This window comes from Bombina bombina, chromosome 1 (genome assembly GCF_027579735.1).
Source record: "Bombina bombina isolate aBomBom1 chromosome 1, aBomBom1.pri, whole genome shotgun sequence".
Lineage (NCBI taxonomy): Eukaryota > Metazoa > Chordata > Amphibia > Anura > Bombinatoridae > Bombina > Bombina bombina.
In genome coordinates, this window is record NC_069499.1 from 1,464,228,023 (window position 1) to 1,464,252,625 (window position 24,603).

The 24,603-nt window shown below is 38.5% G+C and overlaps 1 protein-coding gene across 6 annotated transcripts in view; it reads left to right on the forward strand.

The window, feature by feature from the left end:
* ENDOV (endonuclease V) overlaps positions 1–24,603 on the forward strand; it is a 379,967-nt gene that overhangs the window by 14,410 nt on the left and 340,954 nt on the right. For all 6 annotated transcript variants that reach the window (XM_053706533.1, XM_053706549.1, XM_053706542.1 and 3 more), the window contains exon 2: positions 16,129–16,300. In XM_053706533.1, the coding sequence (XP_053562508.1) occupies positions 16,129–16,300 (172 nt within the window). The remainder of the gene's footprint in view (positions 1–16,128; positions 16,301–24,603) is intronic.

Genomic DNA, 24,603 nt, shown 5'->3' on the forward strand with positions numbered 1-24,603 from the left:
TAGTGCACCAGCCCAAAAAATATCACCTGCCTGCTGTAGCTGTAATTGCTGTAGCCAAAAAACTCTTATCACCTTCAAACACATTATCTGCCTCTGTATACCAGCATATACTGTAGCTGTAAATGCTCAAGCCCTAAACACATTTCATGTGTCTCTATATGCCAGCACATGCTGTAGCTATAAATGCATCACCCTCAAACACACATTATCTGCCTCTGTATGTGAGCCCATGCTGTAAGTGTATCTACATATTTAATTTAAGCTAAACGATTCTGAGATATTAACACATACTTAAGTGAAGGTTAACTTTGATCAGCTCTGATGAAATTTTGTGTTTATCTCAAAAAATAAATAGCAGTTTCATTCATCAATACTTTTACTTCTAAATCGTTCCTTAGATATATCAATTCTTTGTTTGTAATTTCGCTATCAGTAAATCAACCCCCGTTTTTTTTGTTAAGTCTGATCACGTTTTTTTTGCTAGCCAATTGACTTTTTGGCCGTTAGGCGGTCGTCAATTGACGTCAGCAGTTACTGTGACAATATGCGCATGCGCCAGTGTTCTCTGTTTGCATCGGGAAAGCGAGCGTGGCCCCGTTTCGCGCATGCGCATTGAAAATATTATTTAAGCACTGTTCGGTAACTGCAGTTCCACGACAAGCTGCAACACTATACAATCGGCTATACAATCGGCTTCTTTAATGGCATTAAATGATTTACCCCACACTAGATCTTGTTATTTAATTTGTGCCAGAAACGTCACACTATATTGCGGACGCATTCGCTGAAATTGGCAATTAACTTGTTTAACGCATGCTCATTGATGCGAGTCGGAGAATGCTGAGCATGCGCAGTTTTGAATAGTCACCGTGCACGAGCCTGCTAGACACGTATAGAGCGGGTGGGACTGCTCTATATGTCACTGGATCAAAAACCAGGAAACAACTAATGGGAGGAGAATAGAAGGGAACAGTAAGCAAAATAGACTGTATAAAATAATAAAAATAAAAAGTGATTGCAAAAAATTAATATAGCGACTAGATATTTAATATGCATAGAAGTTTAATAATGAAATTTGAAAGCTATAACTTAACCTTCACTTTAGTTTATCTCTCTTACTCATGTATATTGCTTTACACACAGATTGCCATACTTACATTTAGAATGCAGTCAGAATATTGAGGCACTACATATACAACTTTATGAGCCAGATAACAAATTTACATATAGATCAATAACAAATTATAGATTTAGTAGCCAGAAACATTATTACGAACTGTGGCTATGCAATTTGTAAAATATAAGTATACAATTACTCCATCTCTACCCACACTGTTCTTAGCTCATATAGTCCCTACATAGCAACGGCAGACAGGCATTGATCACCACTATAAAGATCACCAGAGCTACCCTGCCTCACTTGGCAGCCACTAGGTACTGCCTCAGATCTGCACCCTGCTGGTCAGTAAAAGCAAGTGGAGACTCCCAGTAAACAGTGGACCAGACTCGGAATCGCTAGAGATATATATAGCATGGATATATCCCAAGGGGGCGCCCAAGCTACAATGAATGGTAAATGTGTCATTTGTTAGGTCGCTCTTTGGAAAAGAGTCCAATCTAACTAAAATTATCTTAAATATTCCAAAGTGTGCAAATGTCATAAATATAGGATAAACATAGAATTAAAATTAACCATAAAAACAGAAATAATAACAATACAGATGATGAAAATAATAATGGAAAGTCTGAATATGCAAAACAATTAGTGCTAAGAATGATTGCAGAAATGAGGCAGCTTCACTTGGAACAACAGGTGATGAAGTCAGTCTGTGAACGAGAAGCGAAGAAAGGGGCTTCATAGCCTAACAATGCTTGGAAACAATTCTTTATAAAAGATAAGAATCGTAGACTCAAAAGCAGAATTTAGCTAGCGCTCCAACTAGGGAGCAAAGGATACATATATGGAAGAACACAGATAATATATAAGAGCATGAATACACAAATAAGATCTAAAAACATGAGTATATCAGAAATACATATAGTTTAATGAAAAAGACTCAAATAAAAAGCGCTAATATATAAAACGGTATAGGGACGTCTCCCTTTGTGCTGAGTGAAAATAAAATTTCTATTAAAATGGTAACTTTAAAAGTGAGCCACTACGATATGAAATCGAATGTTAGTTTGATTCCATAGAATTAAAATAAGATATATATATATATATATATATATATATATATATATATATATATATATATATATATATATATACGGCCAACAGGATTGGTACACTATGTCACGTGAGTTTATTAGCCATTGGAAAACTCTGATCACGTGATTGTACTTCTTATAATTCTATGGAAGCAAACTAACATTCAATTTCATATTGTGGTGGCTTATTTTTAAAGGTACCATTTTATTTTCACCCAGCACAAGGGGAGATGTCTTTTTGTTTGAGTCTCGCTTATTAAACCTTTTATGTATTTCTGATTTTTTTTTTTTTGTATATACTCTTGTTTTTATATCTTATTTGTGTATTCACACTCTTTTATATATTCTCTGTGTTCTTCCATATATTTATCCTTTGGGCCCTAGTTGGAGCACTAGCTAAATTTTGTTTTTGAGTCTGATATTTTATATCTGCTTAAAGGGACACTGAACCCAAATTTTTTCGTTCATGATTTAGATAGAGCATGCAACTTTCTAATTTACTCCTATTATCAAATTTTCTCTTTTTCTCTTGGTATCTCTTGGTAAACCCATGACAATAAAGATTTATTAAAATGTTTGGTTTTCTGTTTCCTGGTGTGTGGAACATGGTTTCAGTCGGCACTCCTTTAGAATTCTTCAATTTCTTCAGAATGGTTTGGGTAAGGGTTTATCCGCTAGTTCGTTGATTTCACAAGAACGGCTAGATTACGAGTTTTGCGGTAAGAGGGGTACGTTGCTAACTTGCATGTTATTGTCGCCGCTCACTTACCTACAGCGCTGGTATTACAGGTTTTCAGTAACCCGACGTTAAAAGGCAAGAAGTGAGCGTAGAGCAAAATTGTGCTCCATACCGCACTCCAATACTAGCGCTGCTTAAGTCAGCGGTAAGATGGTTGTACGTGCTCGTGCACGATTTCCCCATAGACATCAATGGGGAGAGCCGGCTGAGAAAAAGTCTTAACACCTGCCAAAAAGCAGCGTAAAGCTCAGTAACGCAGCTCCATTGATTCCTATGGGGAAACACATTTTATGTTTACACCTAACACCCAAACATGAACCCTGATTCTAAACACCCCTAATCTTACACTTATTAACCACTAATCTGCCGCCCCCGACATTGCCAACACCTGCATTATACTTATTAACCCCTAATCTGCCGCTCCGGACATCGCTGCCACCTACATTATATTTATGAACCCCTAATCTGCTGCCCCCAACATCGCCGACAACACCTACATAGTATTTATTAACCCCTAAGCTCCCTCCCCAATGTCGCCGCAACCTACCTACACTTATTAACCCCTAATCTGCCGCCCTTAACGTCGCCACTACTATAATAAACATATTAACCCCTAAACCGCCGTACTCCTGCATCGCAAACACTATTTAAATATTATTAACCCCTAATCTGCCGCCCCTAACATCGCCGCCACCTACCTACATTTATTAACCCCTAATCTGACTCCCCCAACGTCGCCGCCACTATATTATATTTATTAACCCCTAAATCTAAGTCTAACCCTAACACCCCCTAACTTAAATATAATTCAAATAAATCTAAATAAAAATTCCTATAATTAACTAAATTATTCCTGTTAAAACTAAATACTTAACAATAAAATAAACCCTAAGATAGCTACAATATAACTAATAGTTACATTGCAGCTAGCTTAGGGTTTATTTTTATTTTACAGGCAAGTTATTAACTATTTAATAACTATCTAGCTAAAATAAATACAAATTTACCTGTGAAATAAAACCTAACCTAAGTTACACTAACACCTAACACTACAATTAAATAAATTCCCTAAATTAAATACAATTAACTAAATTCAATAAAATTAGCTAATTACAAACCCCCCCACTAAATTACAGAAAATAAAAAACAAATTACAAGGTCTTTAAACTAATTACACCTAATCCAATAGCTCTATCAAAATAAAAAAAGCCCACCCAAAATTAAAAAAAAACCTAGCCTAAACTAAACTACCAATAGCCCTTAAAAGGGCCTTTTGCGGGCATTGCTCCAAAGAAATCGGCTCTTTTACCTGTAAAAAAAATACAAACCCCCCCCCAACAGTAAAACCCACCACCCACACAGCCAACCCCCCAAAGAAAACCCTAAAAAAACCTAAGCTCCCCATTGCCCTGAAAAGGGCATTTGGATGGGCATTGCCCTTAAAAGGGCATTTAGCTCTATTGCGTCCCAAAGCCCTAACCTAAAAAAAACCCCACCCAATACACCCATAAAAAAATCCTAACACTAACCCCCGAAGATCCACTTACCGGGAGAAGTCTTCATCCAAGCAGCAAGATGTCCTCAAGACAAAAGAAAAAAGACTATATGCAATTTGCATAAGTTGATTTGCGGTAAGGCCAAAAAAAGTGTGCGGTGCCCCTAAATCTGCAAGACTTGTAATACCAGCGGTAGTAAAAAAGCAGCGTTATGAGGCTTAACGCTGCTTTTTCACTCATAACGCAAGACTCGTAATCTAGCTGGAAGTTTGCTGAATATTCTGAATTTTATCCAGGCCTTAGTCATGCTTTAGCCTGTGATTAACCAATTTCTCCTTCTTGGAATCTTATTTGGTTTTCAGAGTTTTGCAGGTTCCTCCTTTTTGAACCTATGCATGTTGTGGATATTCTGTTTTTGTCCTGGAAGATTTTTTCTTTTGGCTATTTCTTCTGCTAGAGGAGTGTATTTGTCTGCTCTTTGTGGTGAGCATCCTTATATTGTTTTTTCTTTTCAGGATAAGGAAGTTTGATTTTGTGTTCTAATTGAAAGAATTGTAGCAAAACGTCTCCATTATTTTAATGTGGTCTGAGTTTTTAAGTTTTATTTTGCATGCTTTTACCGATTTTTTTTTTTTTTTTTTTTTTTTTTTTTTTGATTTTTAAAAAAAAAAATATTTTGTATTAATTTTACAATCTTCTATCTTGTTTATTAATTTTTCTGGTTCCAGAAAGGGTCAAACGGCTATTGTCGTTTCATTAGCCTCTTGGTTAAAGCTTTTTTTTCCCATAAATCTTGGAAGCAGGTCAGTTTCCTTCTAAATGGATTACTACCCATTCTACCAGATCAGTTGCTACTTCACCTTAAAGAATGAGGCCTCTCTTGATTTAATTTGCAAGTCAGTTTTTTGGTCTTCCTTACATATGTTTTTAAATTCTTCTGAAGCAGCTTTTGGTAGTTAGGTCCTTCAGGCAGATGTTTTTGGGCATTTAATATAAATACATTTATATAATTTTATATATTTTTTTTTTGTCTGTATGATTAACTAAAAAAAAGACAAAAAGAACTAATCATCCAATGTGTTTGAAATAGAATAAGTCTGGTCCCGTCAAGATTACTCTACAGCTTGGGTATAAATTCCCAGGAGTAATAGACTGTGGACTGTCACCACCTTTATGAAAGAAAAAATAATTTATGCTTACCTGATAAATTAATTTATTTTTCTTTTTAAGATTTTTATTGAGGTACTAAGGATAGGCATACAAGCATCACAAACAGACAGAGAACATTGTAGTACACTATATGATAACATTACTTGTCATATTAATATATAATGCCTATATAGAGGCTAACCTTCCCTAACAAACTTAAAAGGCCACTCATGGACCTTAAATGAAAAGTCAGATCTAAAAAAAACAGGGGAAGGTGCAATATAATGAAGGGACCACTCTTGGATCCCACTGTGAATACCTCAGATTTTACATTACTAGAAAAAACTTATTTTATAGCATCAAGGGAATATTATCAGGGAATAGCAGAAGGTAATATATTTGAACAAATAAGATAAATTTGGAATATTTGATACAAGCTAAATAGAATAGTACTATCATACGCTGTAATGTGAATTTTCTGTACTGACCAACTTAGAGAAAGGGAAAATCTCAGGACATTTTATGGGACAATCTAACATGACCAGGAGAAGGAAGAAAGAAAAAGGATTTCTTCCTTCTTTTTTTTTTCTTCTATTTTTTCCCTTTTTGTAAAATGTAGCCTCAAAGATTTATAGATTGTGCTTGAATACATAACTAGAAGATCTGTTATAACAAAAACAGTATCCTTAAGATTACTTATATGGGCAGCCTCAGCTTAGACCAAGTAGCATTCCAAATACTTTGTCAGATATAAAAGTTGGTTGTATGACTATGCGCATAGTGCACCGCCCCAGCCGCAGGCCATGCAACACCGCAGAAGAAGTTTATAGAAACAGTAAGACAAGCACTTAGAAAGCATATGCCTTGAGGTTAGTTTAGGATTATAATCAGACCCAACTAGAGTATATATAAGAACACAAGCCAGTAAGGGGCCTGGCAATATAAACAATGCTTGCCATTACACAGGGGGTGGCGGGCTTTACATATTTAGATTTATAGTATAAGTTAATTTGGCTAAGGAGGCAGAAACATTTACAGTTGTATACAACAGGAGCTTTGATATATAGAAATTTGGAGGTGACCCTTGAACATAAGACTTGCTGGCTGAAAATATTTTATGAGGACTATGCATGGTATATTATAAAAACGTATAAAGTAAGGGTATAACTAAACTATTAAATTACATGCTAACTATTACTAGATACCACATAATGCACCCATGTGATAATCAAAGGTAATATTTAGAAACAAGGGGACTTTATACGGTACAGATTTCTCACATGACTAGATAAAAAAAAAAAAAAAAAAAAAAAAAACCAAAAAAAAACATAGAGCAGGAGAAGCTACTATAGTTAAAAGGGCATGAACACTAGAAGGTAACTATAAGAAATGTGGATGGCACAGTAAAATTCTCCTAGCGTGTGAACAATGTGGACGGTGCATTACAACAATAAAAGTCTCTAGAATATCTTTTAAAATAAAAGCGTAACAGTCATATGGAGAAGTCCCACATAATTATAGGTGATCTTAGAATCACTGAAGTACAACAGAACCTAGCCTATACCTGCAGGATCCATTACGATGTGACCATTTGCTAGGAGCAAACAAACCTGTCCCATACCAGGGATGATCCGTCCATCGGCACAGAGACTCCTGTCACATTGAACCCTGCTAAAGCGTGTCTCACCAAATCATAGTAAGCATTGGTAATTGGAAGACTCAATTCGGCAAATGAGGTGACTGCCCAGTGGAACTTGTGCCAGCTCTTATAGCAGATGAGACCTGCATAGGCTAGTGTCTTCTGCGAGTGCAGCTCCCTCCCTAGTGGAATCATCTCTACTGACATAGATCTGCATGTCACATTGGAGATCTCCGTGAAAGTGAAGAGGTCTTGGGAATGTACAATCTCAAGTCCTGTGCGGTAAAAGTCGAGAGCAGGCGCTTCAGTAACCGCGGATAGCACGGGCCTCTGGGGGTCCAGACTGTTAGGGTCAATCTGCTGAATCAGTCGCGGCACCTCTCCTCCTGTAAATTTACCCCGTAGCTCTCAGTGCAACCCGTTAATGCATCTCTCCACTTCAGATCAGCCGGCCGCTTCATCCATATGTCAGGCGGTTCACTAGCAGCCTCCATTTCTGCACTTTGGTGAATTGATAGAGTTTGAAGAAGCTTCCCCGTTTGGTTCAGTATGGGTACTTGGATCAGGCATGTAAGAGGTTTGGTGGATAGCTCCAGTGAAGGCTGCGCCTCTCCCTTTGCTTTGATGCATACATCTTTTAGAGAGGCAAATTCTTCTTTAAGTGTTGTGCATAGTTCTTTAAAGTGGGCATCCAGCATGGCTTTCATGTCCCTTAGGATCAGCTCAGTATCTAGCGCCATTGTAAATGTATTATATATGATGCTTAATCAGAGGTGATATGTCCCTTGTCACAAAGGATGAGAAAAAGAAAGTTCCACTTTATCCTATTACAGGATATCGTAACCCCGGAGTTCAGGTGGGGGGGGGTAATAGTGCGGCAGCCCCAGGCCTACGGTCCATAACCCATTCAGGATCTGTTTCTTTATCTCAAGTTACTGCGTAGTTACACAGAAAGAAAATGACTCCCTTACCTGATATCAAGCTTGTCCCGTAGCTGCCTCAAAGAACATAGGCATAGACTCCATCAAACCATCAGCTCCTAGGAGAAATCTGTTCACCTTGATATATATCTAGTGCAGGGCAGTAAATATTTAAATTTGGTTATATTTAGTTAGTAAACTTAGAGTCCAGTTCAGAGAGCTTCACAAAGATGCGACCAGCCTCAGTGAGTGTAGGCTCCAACCCCCTGATAAATTAATTTATTTCATGGTGGTGAGAGTCCACGAGCCCCTTTCCAATTAGTTACTATTGGAATTGGGGTTTTTTTGGCAGCAGTTTGAGTATGCACCACATTTTTTTCTCATGTTCCTTTTTATTTCTCTTATTTTCTTTTCCTGCCTTCTTCTTTTCTAGTTTGGCTATTCGTCAGACTAGTTTCCAGTATGGTGGGAGAGGTTTTAATAGCTATGATAATTTTGGGATCTTTGCCTCCTCCTATTGGCCTGGAGGTAATTCTCAGTAGTAATGGACTGTGGACTCTCATCACCACCATAAAGAAATTAATTTATCAAGTAAGCATAAATTAGATTTTACTGCAGGTATCTGAAGGAAAGATGCTACACATGTGTAAACATGTCAACAGTGTAGTGCAGTGAAAGCTAAATTTCAACATGGCGGCACTGATGACTTTAGAGGGGTGGGGAATAGCCTAAATACTCTGCTTATAAAATATATTTAGTGTTTAATGTCCCATTAATTGAAATGTAGGAATGTGGTCCCTAATTTGAAAATGTTAGACACTCCTGAGATAAAAATAAAATGTGTATTCTGCACCACAATTGTATCCCCATGTAGATAACATGCTTTTATGGGTAAATCTTAATTTGAAACCGGCACATACCACTCAAATTATACACATAATTGGATCACACAAACATAAAAAAACAACACATTCACGAACATCTGAAATTAGAATTAGTTTAGCCATTTTCTTTTAATAGGAAATTTAAACTAGCTATCATAACAGAACAGTATGCTATGTTGTAAATACACTTCAAAATGGTTGCTATTTATTGAACAAATGACACTCCTAGCTTAGCAACACAACAAACACTGGGATAAACACTTCACTTCAAGCACTTCAAAGTTAAATAGGGTACCTTCTACCTAGGCCCTGATATTCAAATGATTCTCCAGCTTGAAGAGAAATTGTAGTTCAGACTTCAAAGGGGCTAAGCTCAAAAGAAAATGGGCAACACTCTCTAGCACAGCAAGATATCTCTCTTTCTCTTGTTAAGTGTATCCAGTCCACGGATCATCCATTACTTATGGAATATATTCTCCTTCCCAACAGGAAGTTGCAAGAGTCCACCCACAGCAAAGCTGCTATATAGCTCCTCCCCTAACTGCCATATTCAGTCATTCTCTTGCAAGCCTCAACATAGATAGGAGGTCGTGAGAGTCTGTGGTGATTATACTTAGTTTTATTCTTCAATCAAAAGTTGCTGTTTTTCTCAGGCAGTATTTGGAAGAAGAATCTGCCTGCGTTTTTCTATGATCTTAGCAGATGTAACTGAGATCCATTTGCTGTTCTCACACATTCTGAGGAGTGAGGTAACTTCAGAGGGGGAATGGCGTGCAGGTTTTCCTGCAGATAAGGTATGTGCAGTAAAATATTTTTCTAGGAATGGAATTGACTAAAAATATACTGCTGATACCGAAATAATGTAAGTAAAGCCTTAAATGCAGCGATAGCGACTGGTATCAGGCTTATTAATAGAGATACATACTCTTATAAAAATGTGTTTTAAAACGTTTGCTGGCATGTTTAATCGTTTTTTAACGTACATTGGTGATAACACTGTAATGTTGGTATAGCCTTAAATGCAGTAAAAGCGACTGGTATCAGGCTTCTTAATAGAGATACATACTCTTGTAAAAATGTGTTTTAAAACGTTTGCTGGCATGTTTAATCGTTTTTAACATATGTTTGGTGATAAAACTTATTGGGGCCTAAGTTTTTTCCACATGGCTGGCTTAAATTTTGCATAGAAACAGTTAACTGAAGCTTCCCACTGTTGTAATATGAGTGGGAGGGGCCTAATTTAGCGTTTTTTTGCGCAGTTAAATTTACAAAATGAATTATCCAGATTCCCTCAGCAGTCCCATGAATACTACAGGACATTTCTAAAGGGCTAAAAAGACTTCCAAAATCGTTTATAGGGAAGGTAATCCACAGCTCTGCTGTGGCAGTTTTGTTGTGTCTGTTTTTAAAAACGTCTATGTCGTTTTCTTTATCTGTTTTTTTGCATTAAGGGGTTAATCATCCATTTGCAAGTGGGTGCAATGCTCTATTACCTTATTACATGTACTGTAAAAATGTTGTTTGTTTTACTGCCTTTTTTCACTGTTTTTCAAATTTTGACAAAATTTGTTTCTCTTAAAGGCACAGTAACGTTTTATGTATTTGCTTGTTAACTTGATTTAATGTGTTTTCCAAGCTTATTAGTCTCATTATTAGTCTGTTCTAACATGTCTGACATAGAGGAAGCTCTGTATTCATTATGTTTTAAAGCCATGGTGGAACCCCATCTTAGAATGTGTACCAGATGTACTGATTTCATGTTAAACAATAAAGATCATTTTTTGTCTTTAAAAACATTATCACCAGAGGATTCTGTCGTGGGGGTAGTTATGCCGACTAACTCTCCCCACGTGTCAGACCTTTTGACTCCCGCTTTAGGGACTCACGCTCAAATGGCGCCATGGACATCAAGGGCGTCCATAGCGTTTATTTTACAAGACATGGCAAAGGTGGTGAATAATACTCTGGCAGCAGTATTAGTCAGACTACCTGAAATTAAAGGAAAGCAGATAGCTCTGGGGGTAGATACAGAGCATACAGACGCTTTAAGAACCATGTATGATACTACCTCACAATATGCTTAGTCTGTGGGTGATTTTTTTGACTCAGGGAAGATGATTTAACCTGATTCTGATATTTCTACATTTAAAATGTATGCTTGAGAACCTCCACTTGTTGCTCAGGGAGGCTTTGGCTGCTCTGAATGAATGTGTACAATCGCAGGGCCAGAGAATTTGTGTAGACTGGATAAATAATATGCAGTGCCGGTGTGTACTGATGTTTTTCCAATACCTAAAGAGGTTTACTAAAATTTTTTTTTTTTTAATAAGGAATGGGATAGACCAGGTGTGCCGTTCTCTTCCCCTCCTGTTTTTTAGAAGAATGTTTTCTAATAGTTACCACCACACTGGACTTCTGGCAGACAGTTCCTAAGGTGGAGAGAAGAGTTTCTACTCTAGCTAAGCGTACCACTACCTCTGGCGAGGACAGTTGTGCTTTTTAGATCCAATGGATAAAAAATGTTTATTCAACAGGGTTTTATCCTGCAGCCCCTTGCATACATTGCTTCTGTCACTGCTGCTGCGGCGTTCTGGGTTGAGTCTCTTGATGAGGCTTTACAGTTAGCGACTCCATTGGATGAATATATTTGACAAGCTTATGCTAGCCAATTCCTTTGTTTTCTGATGCCTTTGTTCATTTGACTAGACTAACGGCTAAGAATTCTGTTTTTTACTATACTGGCGCGCAGAGCGCCATGGCTTATATCATGGTCAGCTGTCATGACTTTAATAAATAAGCTACTTAACTTCCCTTCAAGGGGCAGACCCTATTCGGGCCTGGTGTGAAGGAGATTATTGCTTATATCACTGGAGGAAAAGGTCATGCCCTTCCTCAGGATAGGAATCAAGGGCCAGAAAAGGTCTAATTTTCGTGCCTTTTAAAACTTCAGGGCAGGTGTGGCATCCACTTCCTCTAAGGCAAAACAAGAGGGAATTTTTGCTCAGTCCAAGGCGGTCTGGAGACAATTGGACCTGGAACAAAGATAAGCAGGCCAAGGAGCCTGCTGCTGCCTCTAAGGCAGCATGAAGGAACGGACCCCTATCCGGTAACGGATCCGATAGGGGGCAGACTTTTATTCTTCGCCCGGGCGTGGGCAAGAGATGCCCAGGATCCCTAGGCATTGGAATTTATATCCCAGAGATATCTTCTGGATTTCAAAGATTCCCCCCCCAAAAAAAGGGGAGATTTCGCTTTTCACAATTATCTGCAAACCAGATAAAGAAGGAGGCATTCTTACATTGTGTACGAGATCCATCCAGTTCCAAGAGAGGAACAGGGACAGAGTTTTTACTCAAATCTGTTTGTGGTTCCCAAGGTGAGGGAACCTTCAGACCTATTTTGGATCTAAAGATCTTAAACAAATTCCTCAGAATTCCGTCATTTAAGATGGAAACTATTCGTACCATCTTAACTATGATCCAGGAGAGTCAATAGAGGACTACAATGGATTTGAAGGATGCTTATCCTCACATGGTGATGCATAAAGATCACCTTCGTTTTTCAGGTTTGCCTTTCTAGACAGGCATTACCAGTTTGTAGCTCTTTCCTTTGGGATATCTACAGCCCCAAGAATCTTTTATGGAGGTTCTGGGGTCGCTTTGGCGGTCCTTAGGCCGCGGGGCATAGAAGTGGCCCCTTAGTTAGACGACATCCTGATACAGGCGTCAAAAATCCAAATTGCCAAGTTTCATACGGACGTAGTACTGGCATTTCTGAGATCACATGGGTGGAAAGTGAACAAGGAAAGAGTTCTCTATCCCCAATCTCAAGGGTTTCCCTCCTAGGGACCCTGATAGATTCTGTAGAACTGAAAATTTACCTGACGGAGTCCAGGTTGTCAAAGTTTCTAAATTTCTGCCGTGTTTTTAATCCCATCCGCGCCCTTCGGTGGCTCAGTACATGAATGAAATCGGCTTAATAGGTAGCGGCAAGGGACATAGTACCGTTTGCACGTCTACATTTCAGACCGCTGCAACTATGCATGCTCAGTCAGAGGAACGGGGATTACACAGATTTGTCCCCCTGTTGAACCTGGACCAAGAGACCAGAGATTCTCTTCTCTGGTGACTATGTCGGGTCCATCTGTCCAAGGGTATGACCTTCCGCAGGTCAGATGGGACAATTGTTACAATGGATGCCAGCCTTTTAGGTTGGGATGCAGTCTGGAACTCCCTGAAGGTTCAGGGATAGTGGACTTAGGAGGAGACCCTCCTTCTAATAAATATTCTGGGAGTGATATTCCATGCTCTTCAGACTTGGCCTCAGTTAGCAACTCTGAGGTACATCATACTCAGTCGGACAATATACACGACTGTGGCTTACATCAGCCATCAAGGGGGAACAGAAGTTCCCTAGCGATGTTAGAAGTCTTACAATAATTCACTGGACAGAGACTCACTTTTGTCTATCAGCTATCCATATCCCAGGTGTTGAGAACTGGGAGGTGGATTTTCTAAGTCGTCAGACTTTTCTTCCGGGGGAGTGGGATTTCCTTCGGAGGTCAAGACCAAGCAGGAGAGGGCTTTGGTGTTTTTGACAGCGCCTGCGTAGCCACGCAGGACCTGGTATGCAGATCTGGTGGACATGTCATCCTTTCCATCACGGCCTCTGCTTCTGAGAAAGGTCCCTCTACTTCAGGGTCCTTTCAACCATCTAAATAGAATCAATCTGAGATGGACTGCCTGGAGACTGAACGCTTGATGTTATCAAAGCATGGCTTCTCCGAGTCAGTCATTGATACCTTAATACAGACATGAAAGCCTGTCTCTAGGAAAATTGAACATAGATATGGTGTAAATATCTGATTGTTATGAATCCAAGGGTTACTCATGGAGTAAAGCCTGGATTCCCAGGATATTATCTTTTCTCCAAGATGTTTTTGAGAAAAGGGTTGTCAGCTTATTCCTTAAAAGGGACAGATTTTTACTCTGTCTATTTTTTTGCACCAGCGTCTGGCAGGTATTCTAGACGTTCAGGCATTTGGTCAGGCTTTGGTTAGATCCAAGCCTGTGTTTAAAACTGTTGCTCCACCATGGAGCTTAAACCTGGTTCTTAAGGCTCTTCAAGAAGTTCCGTTTGAACCTTTTTTGTTCCATAGATATTAATCTTTATCTTGGAAAGTTCCTTTTGGGTAGCTATTTCCTCGACTCGTAGAGTCTCCAAGTTATCTGTGTTACAATGTGATTCTCCTTATCTGGTCCTTCGTACGGATAAGGTAGTCCTGCGTACCAACCTGGGTTTTTTCCTAAGGTGGTATCTAACAAGAACATCACTCAAGAGATAGTTGTTCCATGCTTGTATCCTAATCCTTCCTCAAAGAAGGAACGTCTATTACACAATATTGGACGTGGTTTGTGCTTTAAAGTTTTATTTACAAGCTACTACAGTTTTCATCAAACGTTCACCTTGTTTGTTGTCTATTCTGGACAGAGGAGAGGTCAAAAGACTTCAGCAGCCTCTCTGTCTTTTTGGTTAAAAAGCATATTTCATTTAGCTTATGAGACTGCTGGACAGCAGCCTCCTGAAGGGATTGCTGCTCATTCTACTAGAGCTGTGGTTTTCACTTGGGCCTTTTTTAAAAGTGGCTTCTGTTGAACAGATTTACAAGACGGAGTCTTGGTCTGCGCTTCATACTTTTTCAAATTTAACAAATTTGATACCTTGCTTCTTCGGAGGCTATTTTTGGGAGAAAGGGTTTTTTTACAGGCAGTGGTAACTTCCGTTTAAGTACCTGCCTTGTCCCTCCCATCATCCGTGTACTTTAGCTTTGGTAGGGGTATTCCATAAGTAATGGATGATCCGTGGACTGGATACACTTAACAAGAGAAAACATAATTTATGCTTACCTGATAAATTTATTTCTCTTGTAGTGTATCCAGTCCACGGCCCGCCCTGTCACTTTAAGGCAGGTAATTTTTTCATTTGAACTACAGTCACCACTGCACCCTATGGTTTTTCCTTTCTCTGTATGTTTTCGATCGAATGACTGAATATGGCAGTTAGGGGAGGAGCTATATAGCAGCTTTGCTGTGGGTGGACTCTTGCAACTTCCTGTTGGGAAGGAGAATATATTCCATAAGTAATGGATGATCCGTGGACTGGATACACTACAAGAGAAATAAATTTATCAGGTAAGCATAAATTATGTTTTTATGTATGTGAGGTAGAGACAAGACCAGTGTAATAAATCACTACATGATATGAGAGGTTTGTTACACATTTGTAATTTATATTACTATACATTTCAGATTGGACCCTTACAGTATTATTGCATTTAAGCCTTACACTTACTCTTTTATATTTTAATACAGTTAGATCTAGTTCTAGCTGTTATTTTACTAATTCTGATTATGTTTTGAAAGTTTCTGTGTTACAAATTAGAAAGTAATAAAGCTCTATGTGAAACTATTTAAATTAAATAGAAGAAATGCAAAGTGCAATGTAATTTCTAAAAGATACACATAAATAATATATAATGAATTAGACTTTGTTAGTTACATAGAAACTGCAAAGGCATAATCAGAATTTGTAAAATCACAATCCTAACCACACTGCTGCATACAGAATAGCATACAAAATAGAATGTGCAAAGTTTAAATGTAATAAAAGTTAATCTGAAACGTAAAGTAATAAAATATGCAAAGCACAAAGTGTAAATGCAGCAGAACTGTCATATCAAGCACTAGTCTTGTCTCTCCTTCTCATTAGAAATGCAGGAAATACCCCCTTGGAGAAGTAAAGCAAAATCTGCCTTTTGAAAATTTCACTAGGGATCTTGCAGTGCTGGAGGATCATTTTAGATCATCTCACCTAAGTGGAGAACTTTAGATCACCAGGCCCTTAGAAATAATCTCTAAGTAATCTTCAAAGGTTAGTTTTAGGAAATATTATGATATTAGTTTGCATAAGATAAGAACTCTAGATATGATTAGTAGTCAGATGGCACAGATTGATATAAGTTTGAATGGAACAGCTACAATTCGTAAATAAATGTCATCATATTTTTTTTATTTCCACATCATTTTATTAGGGAGCAACATGATCTGAAGGAAAAACTTATAACCTGCAACACAGAGGAATGGCAGGATCACCCTGAATTTGTGGGACTGGAGAGAATTGGTGGGGTTGATCTGTCTTACCCTAAAGAAAATGATAACACTGCGTGTGCCTCACTGGTTGTCTTGAGCTACCCAGCGATGGAGGTAATTGGTCTAAACATGGCTTAAAAGTGGGGGCATCTGCCTGCAGCATGCTGTATAACTTTACTATACTTATTTACTTATTTATTTTGTGCCTGTGATTGTACTAAAGCTATCCCAGTTATTTTTTAAGTCAAGATTTAGCCTGCTATATCATACACATTAAGTATATATGCTGCATAGTTTGAAAGGCTCAGCTCTTCAATTTCAGCCACAAAGCATCTAATACAAGCCTTAAAAGGGACACTGAACCCGCATGCAATTTTAAGCAACTTTCTAATTTACTCCTATTATCAAATTGTCTTCATTCTCTTGTTATCTTTATTTGAAATGCAAGAATCTAAGTTTAGATGCTGGCCCATTTTTGGTGAACAACCTGGGTTGTTCTTGCTGATTGGTGGATAAATTCACCCACCAATAAACAAGTGCTGACCATGGTTCTGAACCAAAAAAATAGCTTATATGCCTTCTTTTTCAAATAAAGATAGCAATAGAACGAATAAAAATTGATAATAAGAGTAAATTAGAAAGTTGTATAAAATTGCATGCTCTATCTGAATCACAAAAGAAAAATTTTGGGTTCAGTGTCCCTTTAACAATTTTATGCAAAAACTAGAAGCCAAAATGCAAGGAGCCAGAAATGTGAAAACGTGTTACTGCAAAACTTTAAATACTCCAAATTCCTTGGGATGGAGTGTTTAATTTATTCCATTTCATGTTTTTTTTTTCTTTCTTTCAAATAGTATTTTATTGAGGATAAACATGAAAACAAATTGGAAAATTCTGACAGCACATACGTGTTTCAAACTTTTAAAAAATGTGCACCAAGCATGGAATGTAACACAGATTGAAAATCAATTATGCACTTAATGTCAAATCAGGATGTCTTGATTCCTAATTTTAAACAATAGGTAGTATCTTGAGGGTGTAGCTAATCGACTGCCTATGGGAAGGCATCCGGTATAGGAGGAACCTATGTATATGATAGCTACTCTTTGTGCCCCTGCGGGCTAGGATTAGCTGTGTAGGGGAAATAACAGTATATCATGGTACAGAATTACATATGAATATTTACCATATGCTTTCAAATGGGAGGAGAGACCTCTCACACCATATTCAAAGAACATATTTCAACATTTGGGGTATAAGGAAAGTAGAAAATGGGAAAGGGAGAGGAGGGGAGAGAGGAAAAAAAAAGTTCAGTCAGTAAAAAGAATGTGCCAGAGAGAGAGAGAGAAAAAAAAGGGGGGGGGAGAAAGATCAGAGGAGGGTGAAGGAGGCTATGGATAAAATGTAAACTAATGGAGGTCTGACAATTCTTTAAGTAAGTTTAAGTTCAGCGGGTAAGCACTGCTACAATATACAGTATAAAGGAATTTGAGGGGTGGGGTGAGTAATTTATATTATATAACGCCCGTATTTAGATCTAAAGGAAATTGAGAGACTCCAAGGGAGGTACGCCAATAAAACCAACTCCAAAAATGTATCTAGATGTAGTAGGGTGGCAAAGGTGGTAAAGAGGCAGGGCCATGGAAGGACTGTGTAGAGTATAGTATATTTGTGTGTAGGGTGGGATATGAGATGTGAGGATGTGGTTATATAGATAACCCCAAGTTATAAGTTAATGAGTAATGGGAAGCTTCAGAGAGGAAAAGTGGTTAGGAGGTACACATTAATACAAGTTGGATTATGCATAATATGGATTGGCTTATAAGGAATGACAAGAAGGGAAGGGGAGAAATATTTAGTTTCATGCATTCAGCTTCAATTGCCGTTATGGTAAACATACCACATTTAAATGTACAATAACAACAATAAAAGGCAAATAAGAGAAAAAAACAAAAGAAACTTGAAAGGTACTCTCTCGTTAACAGAAATAGCATAGAAATTTGGTTAACCAGGTGAACTCAAGGGTATATTTTGTGCTGTTCGTTTTTGAATAATGTGTAAGATATAGTGCTCAAGATGAGCTGCTAGTGATATAAATTTTCGTAGGACCTAAGAATCCGATGTTATAAGTATCAGCTGAGCTGTTTACTAAAATAACTAAATGCTAAGATTAGGCTCATGTGGAGAACCCTTACTTCTTTTAAAATATTCAGAGCTATTGAGTTCGCTAGCACACGTGTGTTGTGGAACACTAGAACAGCATGGCAACATTTAAACATTGAGCAAACAATGCAAGCACATAAATCATGGAACAAACTAGAAAGATACTCTGTTGTCAGCAGAAATAGCATATAAGCTAGGTTAACCCGGTGAACTCAAGGGTATAAGTAGCGCATTTTAATTCTGAGTAATGTGCAAAGTATTGTGCTCAAGATGAGTTGTTGCTGATGTAATTTTCGTTGGGCATAATGATCCAATGTTATAAGTATCAGGTAAGCTGCTTGCTAAAATGAGCCTCTTTATATAATGCCAGACTCAAGGTTTGAGGGTCTACCTTAGTTGTTTGTATTTTTTCAATTGGCCATTAAGGGTTGAGGCATAGGTATAAACAGTCTAGGATTACAAGTGGTATTAAAGGGGTCGACTACGGGCCCTCTATTAAATGCAAAGGCTAGGTTCTGGTGGGAGACCCCTGCTTCTTACTTCTTCTATCATATTCAGAGCTATTGAGTTTGATAACACATGTGAGCTGTGAAATACTAGAACAGCATGATAACATTTGAACATTGAAAAAACTATGCGAACACATTAACCATGAAACAGGTAAGGATACTCAATGGAATCCTATGTGGTTCAACCTGAGAACAGTGTAAAATACCAAGTACTTTAGTCCAGCAGAGGTAGCTAATATACATTACATAGAGGGTAGACTTTTAATCAGGATGGAGCCGTTGATCTCCTTTTCTTTTCAGGGGGAAGTGTATTTCTTTTAGGAAGTGGTCTCTATTCTGGTGTAGTTGAGCAAAGAGGTTGGGGATTGGAGGCAACCCGTGTGGATGAGGAAGTAGCTTGCATAAGATCCAGTTGACCCAGCAGAGCTAAGCCTTGTTTAAGTTCTGAGATGATATGAGATTGTCCGTTGTGCTGGAAAAAGAGCTTTACTGGGAAGCCCCATCTATATCTGATGTTGTGATGTCGGAGGCACTGGGTGATGGGCAGGAAGGATCTGCTTTTCGCCAAAGTATGCGATGATAGATCTGGGAAGATTTGCAGGGTTTGGTAAGGTTCAGGGAGCTCTTTATTTTGAAAAGCTGCCTTGAGCACTTTCTCTTTAAAAGTGAAGTAGTGCAGGCGTATTATCACATCTCTCGGTTGTTCAGCAGTTGAGTTTCTGGGTCATAAGGCTCTGTGAGCTTTGAATAGTAACTCTTGTTCTGGAATTATGCCTAGCAGTACTTTTGAAAAGTCCGGTGAGATATTCAGGAAGAGCAGCTACTGTTACTTCTTCATTAATGCCTCGTATCATAATATTATTACGTCGGGATCTGTTCTCGAGGTCTGCAAGTTTGGTTTGTAAATCAGAAATCATTTTGGCTAAACTTTGAGTGTAGGATAATAGATTACTGTGGTCAATTGCAAGATCCTTGTGTTTTCTCTCTAGTGTGTCTGTCCTTTCTCACAGGGAAGCAATATCTCTTCTAAGATCTGCTACAGAGGACTTTATTTCTTGTTTCAAGGAGGTGTGGTGAGAATCCATCTTGGTAGACAAAGAGTTAATCAGCTCAATGATTGAAATATCGTCTGTATGTGACGTGAGATGTTCACGAGGGCTCAGGCGTTAGGTTCTGCGAGTAGATGAAAATTCTCTTAAATCATACTGGAACAGTTCTCTATCTGATTGTGGCTTACTACTAAAGTGGTCTGCAACAGTCCTCTTGGTACCCTCTGTGTGTTTAGGTTTCTTCCTGTTGGAGTGTGCCATGGTGAAGTTGTGCCCACAAATGTGCTCTGCAATGTCAGATCTGTGACCCAACTCTTTATATCAAAATGCACTGAGGTTCGGCTGATGTACTTTGGTATATCCTGGCTGTTCAGGTCTTAGTGTCAAGAAGCTTCGTTATAAAGAGGCTCTTGGGGTGATCTACCACATCCCTCTTACGGGTGGCCTACTCTATTGGACACATGATATCAAGCTGACTTTTTGAATACAGGCTGATGTAGCCCCAGGCTTTCACAAGGCCCCACTGGAGATGAGAAACAACAAAATGGGGGAAGAATATGTAAGTGGAGTATTGCTTAGATCTCTGGCCTGAGTAAAGTAGCAATGTAGGATGTAATCTCGTATGCAGCGTGTTGCCGGGCTTTATGAAATTTAAATGTAAATTAGTGTTAGGATATGTTCAGAGCTGTTGGAGATATAACAGAGCACAGTCAAGGCCCATGTAGCTCTAATTGTGGAGTTGTGAACAGTATCTGCTAGTGGTTAGGGCTCCCCACTCTGTAATTTTGTCTAATGGTCAATCTTCTTGAGCCTTATAGGGTGAAGCATACCAGGGTTACCTAATAGGTGTGGGCTGGCCAAGGAGGAAAGAAAGTAGTAATGACCCCCAGTAAATTAGACCTGCCTTATTTAGATAATAGAGTAGCTTTGTTGCTGCAGAGTAGTTAACCCAGAGCTAATGATGTTGCACTTCACTGAAAGCTCCAAGTCACTTCCAGACACACTCCCTTTTTAATAAGCTGCCAGATACCCTATAGCTGAGGTGTCCATTTTAGGCAGGAGACAACAATTGATTTTGCCTGCCTTCTTGAGGGCTACTTGTAGAGCTGTTCTAAAGTCCCTCTATATGAAAAATGTCCTGTGTTAAAAGGGCTTGTGGTGTATCGCTGTTAAACTTTGATCTGCGTGGCTGGGCCCAAGATAGCGATTCACTCCAAAAGAGCAGCAGGTTTCTATGGGGATAAGATTACTTTTTGTATGGTCCCCGCTGATCCGGCTCTCTCCCAGTGCCCGTGTGGAAGAAAGGACATAGCAGGTGTCAACAAGGGAGACACCGGGCTTACCTTCCTGTTGCTGTGCTAGCTGTGGTCTGACAATTTGTCCGTTGCGGCTACGGGCGGTCTTGGGACTTACAGGTATAGCACTTGCTTTACCTCTGGAGCGGAGCCCCGACCCTCCGTAGTATTAGCAGAGAGATGTGCTTGTCAGTAGAGGATGAGGTCTGTATGACTGGAGAGTCTCTGTAGTTCATTGCCCTTTGTGACCTCGCTTTATATTTGCTGCAATTGCTGTCACTTTTTGATCGATCCTGGAGTGATAGACTGTCGTTTTAGGGACAGTAGTTGGCCTTATTATTTAATTTTGACTAACGGAGCTCGAGAGCTCTTTGAAATGCGTCCGATGCGATAGCTAGTTGGCTTCACCCCCCAATTTCATGTTTTTTAACATTTGATTGGGAACTTAAAAACTGTTAATATTAACTTAATTTGTCATTGAATTTCCTATAAAAAAAAAAAGATACTAAAGACAATAACATACAGTAACTATGCCAAATTTCATTGGTGCAACAATATTTAGCTGTAGGCTACGATAATCATTTCCCTATCTATTTACATTTAAAAGTACTTTCATCAAATGATAAGAGCCCACGAGACATGTGGGAATTACCCTCCAGTCCACTAGGAGGAGGTGCCTACAAAGGAAAGAAGGGTAGGCAAAGCGTTTTTTAAGCCAGGCAGGGAAATATAAATTGCAGATTTATCTGCCAGTCCCCTGGTCTACAGTGTACTGCTCCTTGAGTGATCCACAGGGAAAATGAAGATCGATTTGCCAATGTCCTATCTTGTAGAATGCTGTTCCTTGTCAGATTCTTGGTCCTGTGCTTGCACTGCCTCAGATTGGCCCATCTATTGGAAGCAGTTGTCTGCCGCTGAGATAAACACAGTGGATGAAGGTGCTAACAGATAAGTACATTGCACCTTCATAGGCTGCTGGGTATTAGCATGAATGTGTACAAATGATTCACTAGTCTCAGGACATATATTTATCCACCACACACTTTTTTTGTTTAACTTTTATTTATAATCAACAATGTATACCATTATACCAGTTCCATGTCATTGCGCCACACAGGGCAAAGTATCATAACTTACAGTATTCAGAGGAGTAAGTAACAGACATGTTTAAATAAGTGCTAGTACTGGATAAACTATTCTGGTACAGTATCTTCTAAGTTCTACTATGAGTTCAGTAACTGATACCTATAGAATATATGTATACATTGTTGGGATTTTAATATATTCAACATAACAAAACTAAACATCACCAAACAAAAACAAACTGTAACTAGTACATTCTCCTTTTAGAATAAGTGTCACCCTGTAAAGTAAATATGGAGATCCCTACCCATTTAGGATATCAAGTTTGCAGTGGATTTTAATACTTCGGGAGTGTTAAATTAGTTATAATATGAGTTACCAAGTAAAGTCTGGACTAATCTGTCAAGTAGATAATATTAGTTATACAGGGTGACCGATCTCTGGGATATCCTATGCATATTGTTTAAGAAGCCTGTGTAGTACCATTAAATCTCTATAAAAGACATTAAGAGTAACCATTATGTGATTTCTACAATGAGTACTAGGGAATATTTCCAAGCCTCTTATGTGAATATTGCAGGAGAGGTCTTCTTTGGTGTTCATATATCAAGCCAATTGGATTGTTATCTAGATTAATGTAGGGAACATTTGTTATATAATTGCATAAGTATTGGTTGCGGGGTGATTCCAGAGGGATGCACAAGCATTAGAGTATACCATACTGTTATAGTGGGGTAAAAATTAATATACATTTAGTCAGTATCAAAAGGGTATCACTAAGATATTTCTAGTAGAGAAAATTGCAGAAAGAACATTACCCATGTTGCAATACGTTTCTAGGTAGGGCTGTTACTGGTAACTTGATCTTATAATGATGAGAGAGTATGACAATATTTCCAGATCTGATACAATATGGTCTTTAGTAGAATGATGCGTGGATTAATAAAAATGTTAAAGGGGTGAGGTGAGTTATATAAAAGTACTGAAGTACTGTAACAAGTTCTGTGAGAGAAACAAAGTAAGAAAAAGAAAGGAGATACATAGAAAGTGGTGAAGCACATCTGTTTTTTATGCAAATGTCAGGATGAAAACATTCCAAAAATAAGTTGCTGCTAGATCGTATCACTTTACTAAATAAAGTGAACTTTCACTTTGTATTGAGATGCAATACTACAGTAACCACTAGAGGTCCTTATAGATTAACAATCTGTTCATATTGGAATGTAGAACCCCGTGGTTTCTTTCCAGTTATATCTGACAAAATAAATATTCTTGACATGTAAAAGGAGATATTGTCCATCAATTTTTAAATCTGCTGGCAGATGAGACAAGCTAAAGTTTTATTTATATTTGCAGCTTTCATATTAACTTTATAATATGCCCTTTATAGCTATAGTAATAGTGTCGGTTGTCAAAGTATGGTCACTGGTATCCGTTTTATACAGCACACAACACTGCTAGTTAGTTAGAAATGGATGCGTTCAACCTATTCCCTTCTGCCTAAAAGCAAAAGAAGCAGGCTTCAGGTTCCAAAGCAAGATTAAAGTGGATGCAGGGAGAGGGCTGCCCACATGTCGACCGCTGTGTTCAGCTATGTCTCCTGTTAGGTGTCCCCCCAGGGGGGTAAGTGTCGGGTCAGGCCGAAGCCACGGGGCCAGTGTACCACCTGAGGCATATGTAGATTATCTGATAAGGATCCCTTAGAATGACTCAGACCACGCAGCATTATGATCTAAAGCCAATCATGTTTATTGAACAGTGTAAGCAGTTCTTATAGTGTACAGTACCAGCATATAGGGTTAAGGGGATGACACGTTAGGACCGCGTCATCTTACACAATTATACAGATCAAAAATACATGGAAAAGCTAGAATATGAGTTTCTCATAACAATACTTACAGAGTCATAACAAACTACCATCTGCGGAGACAACAAGGTTTCTGAACCATCTTGTTTACATTATCTTATTCTATCTTATTCTGGGCGTAGGGCCAGAGTACATTGACAAGGCCGAACAGCTAAGGAAACTATCATAACATGCACATAGTTCTCACTACATAATAACCCAGTATAATAAAGTTTACTCATTACAAAATGGCTACTAGGAACAAGATGGCTGCGAGAAACAAGATGGCTGCCATCAGGTTCATATTACCCCTAACATACCATCCTTTTATTCTAACAGAATAACATAAAAATAGACAGGCATAGAAAATTAGTAAAGCCTTATATTATTGTAACAGAACTCTGTGAGAATACTAAAGAGAAAAATATTCCTATGTCGTGATATACTTTTATAGGCTAATTGTCACTGCATA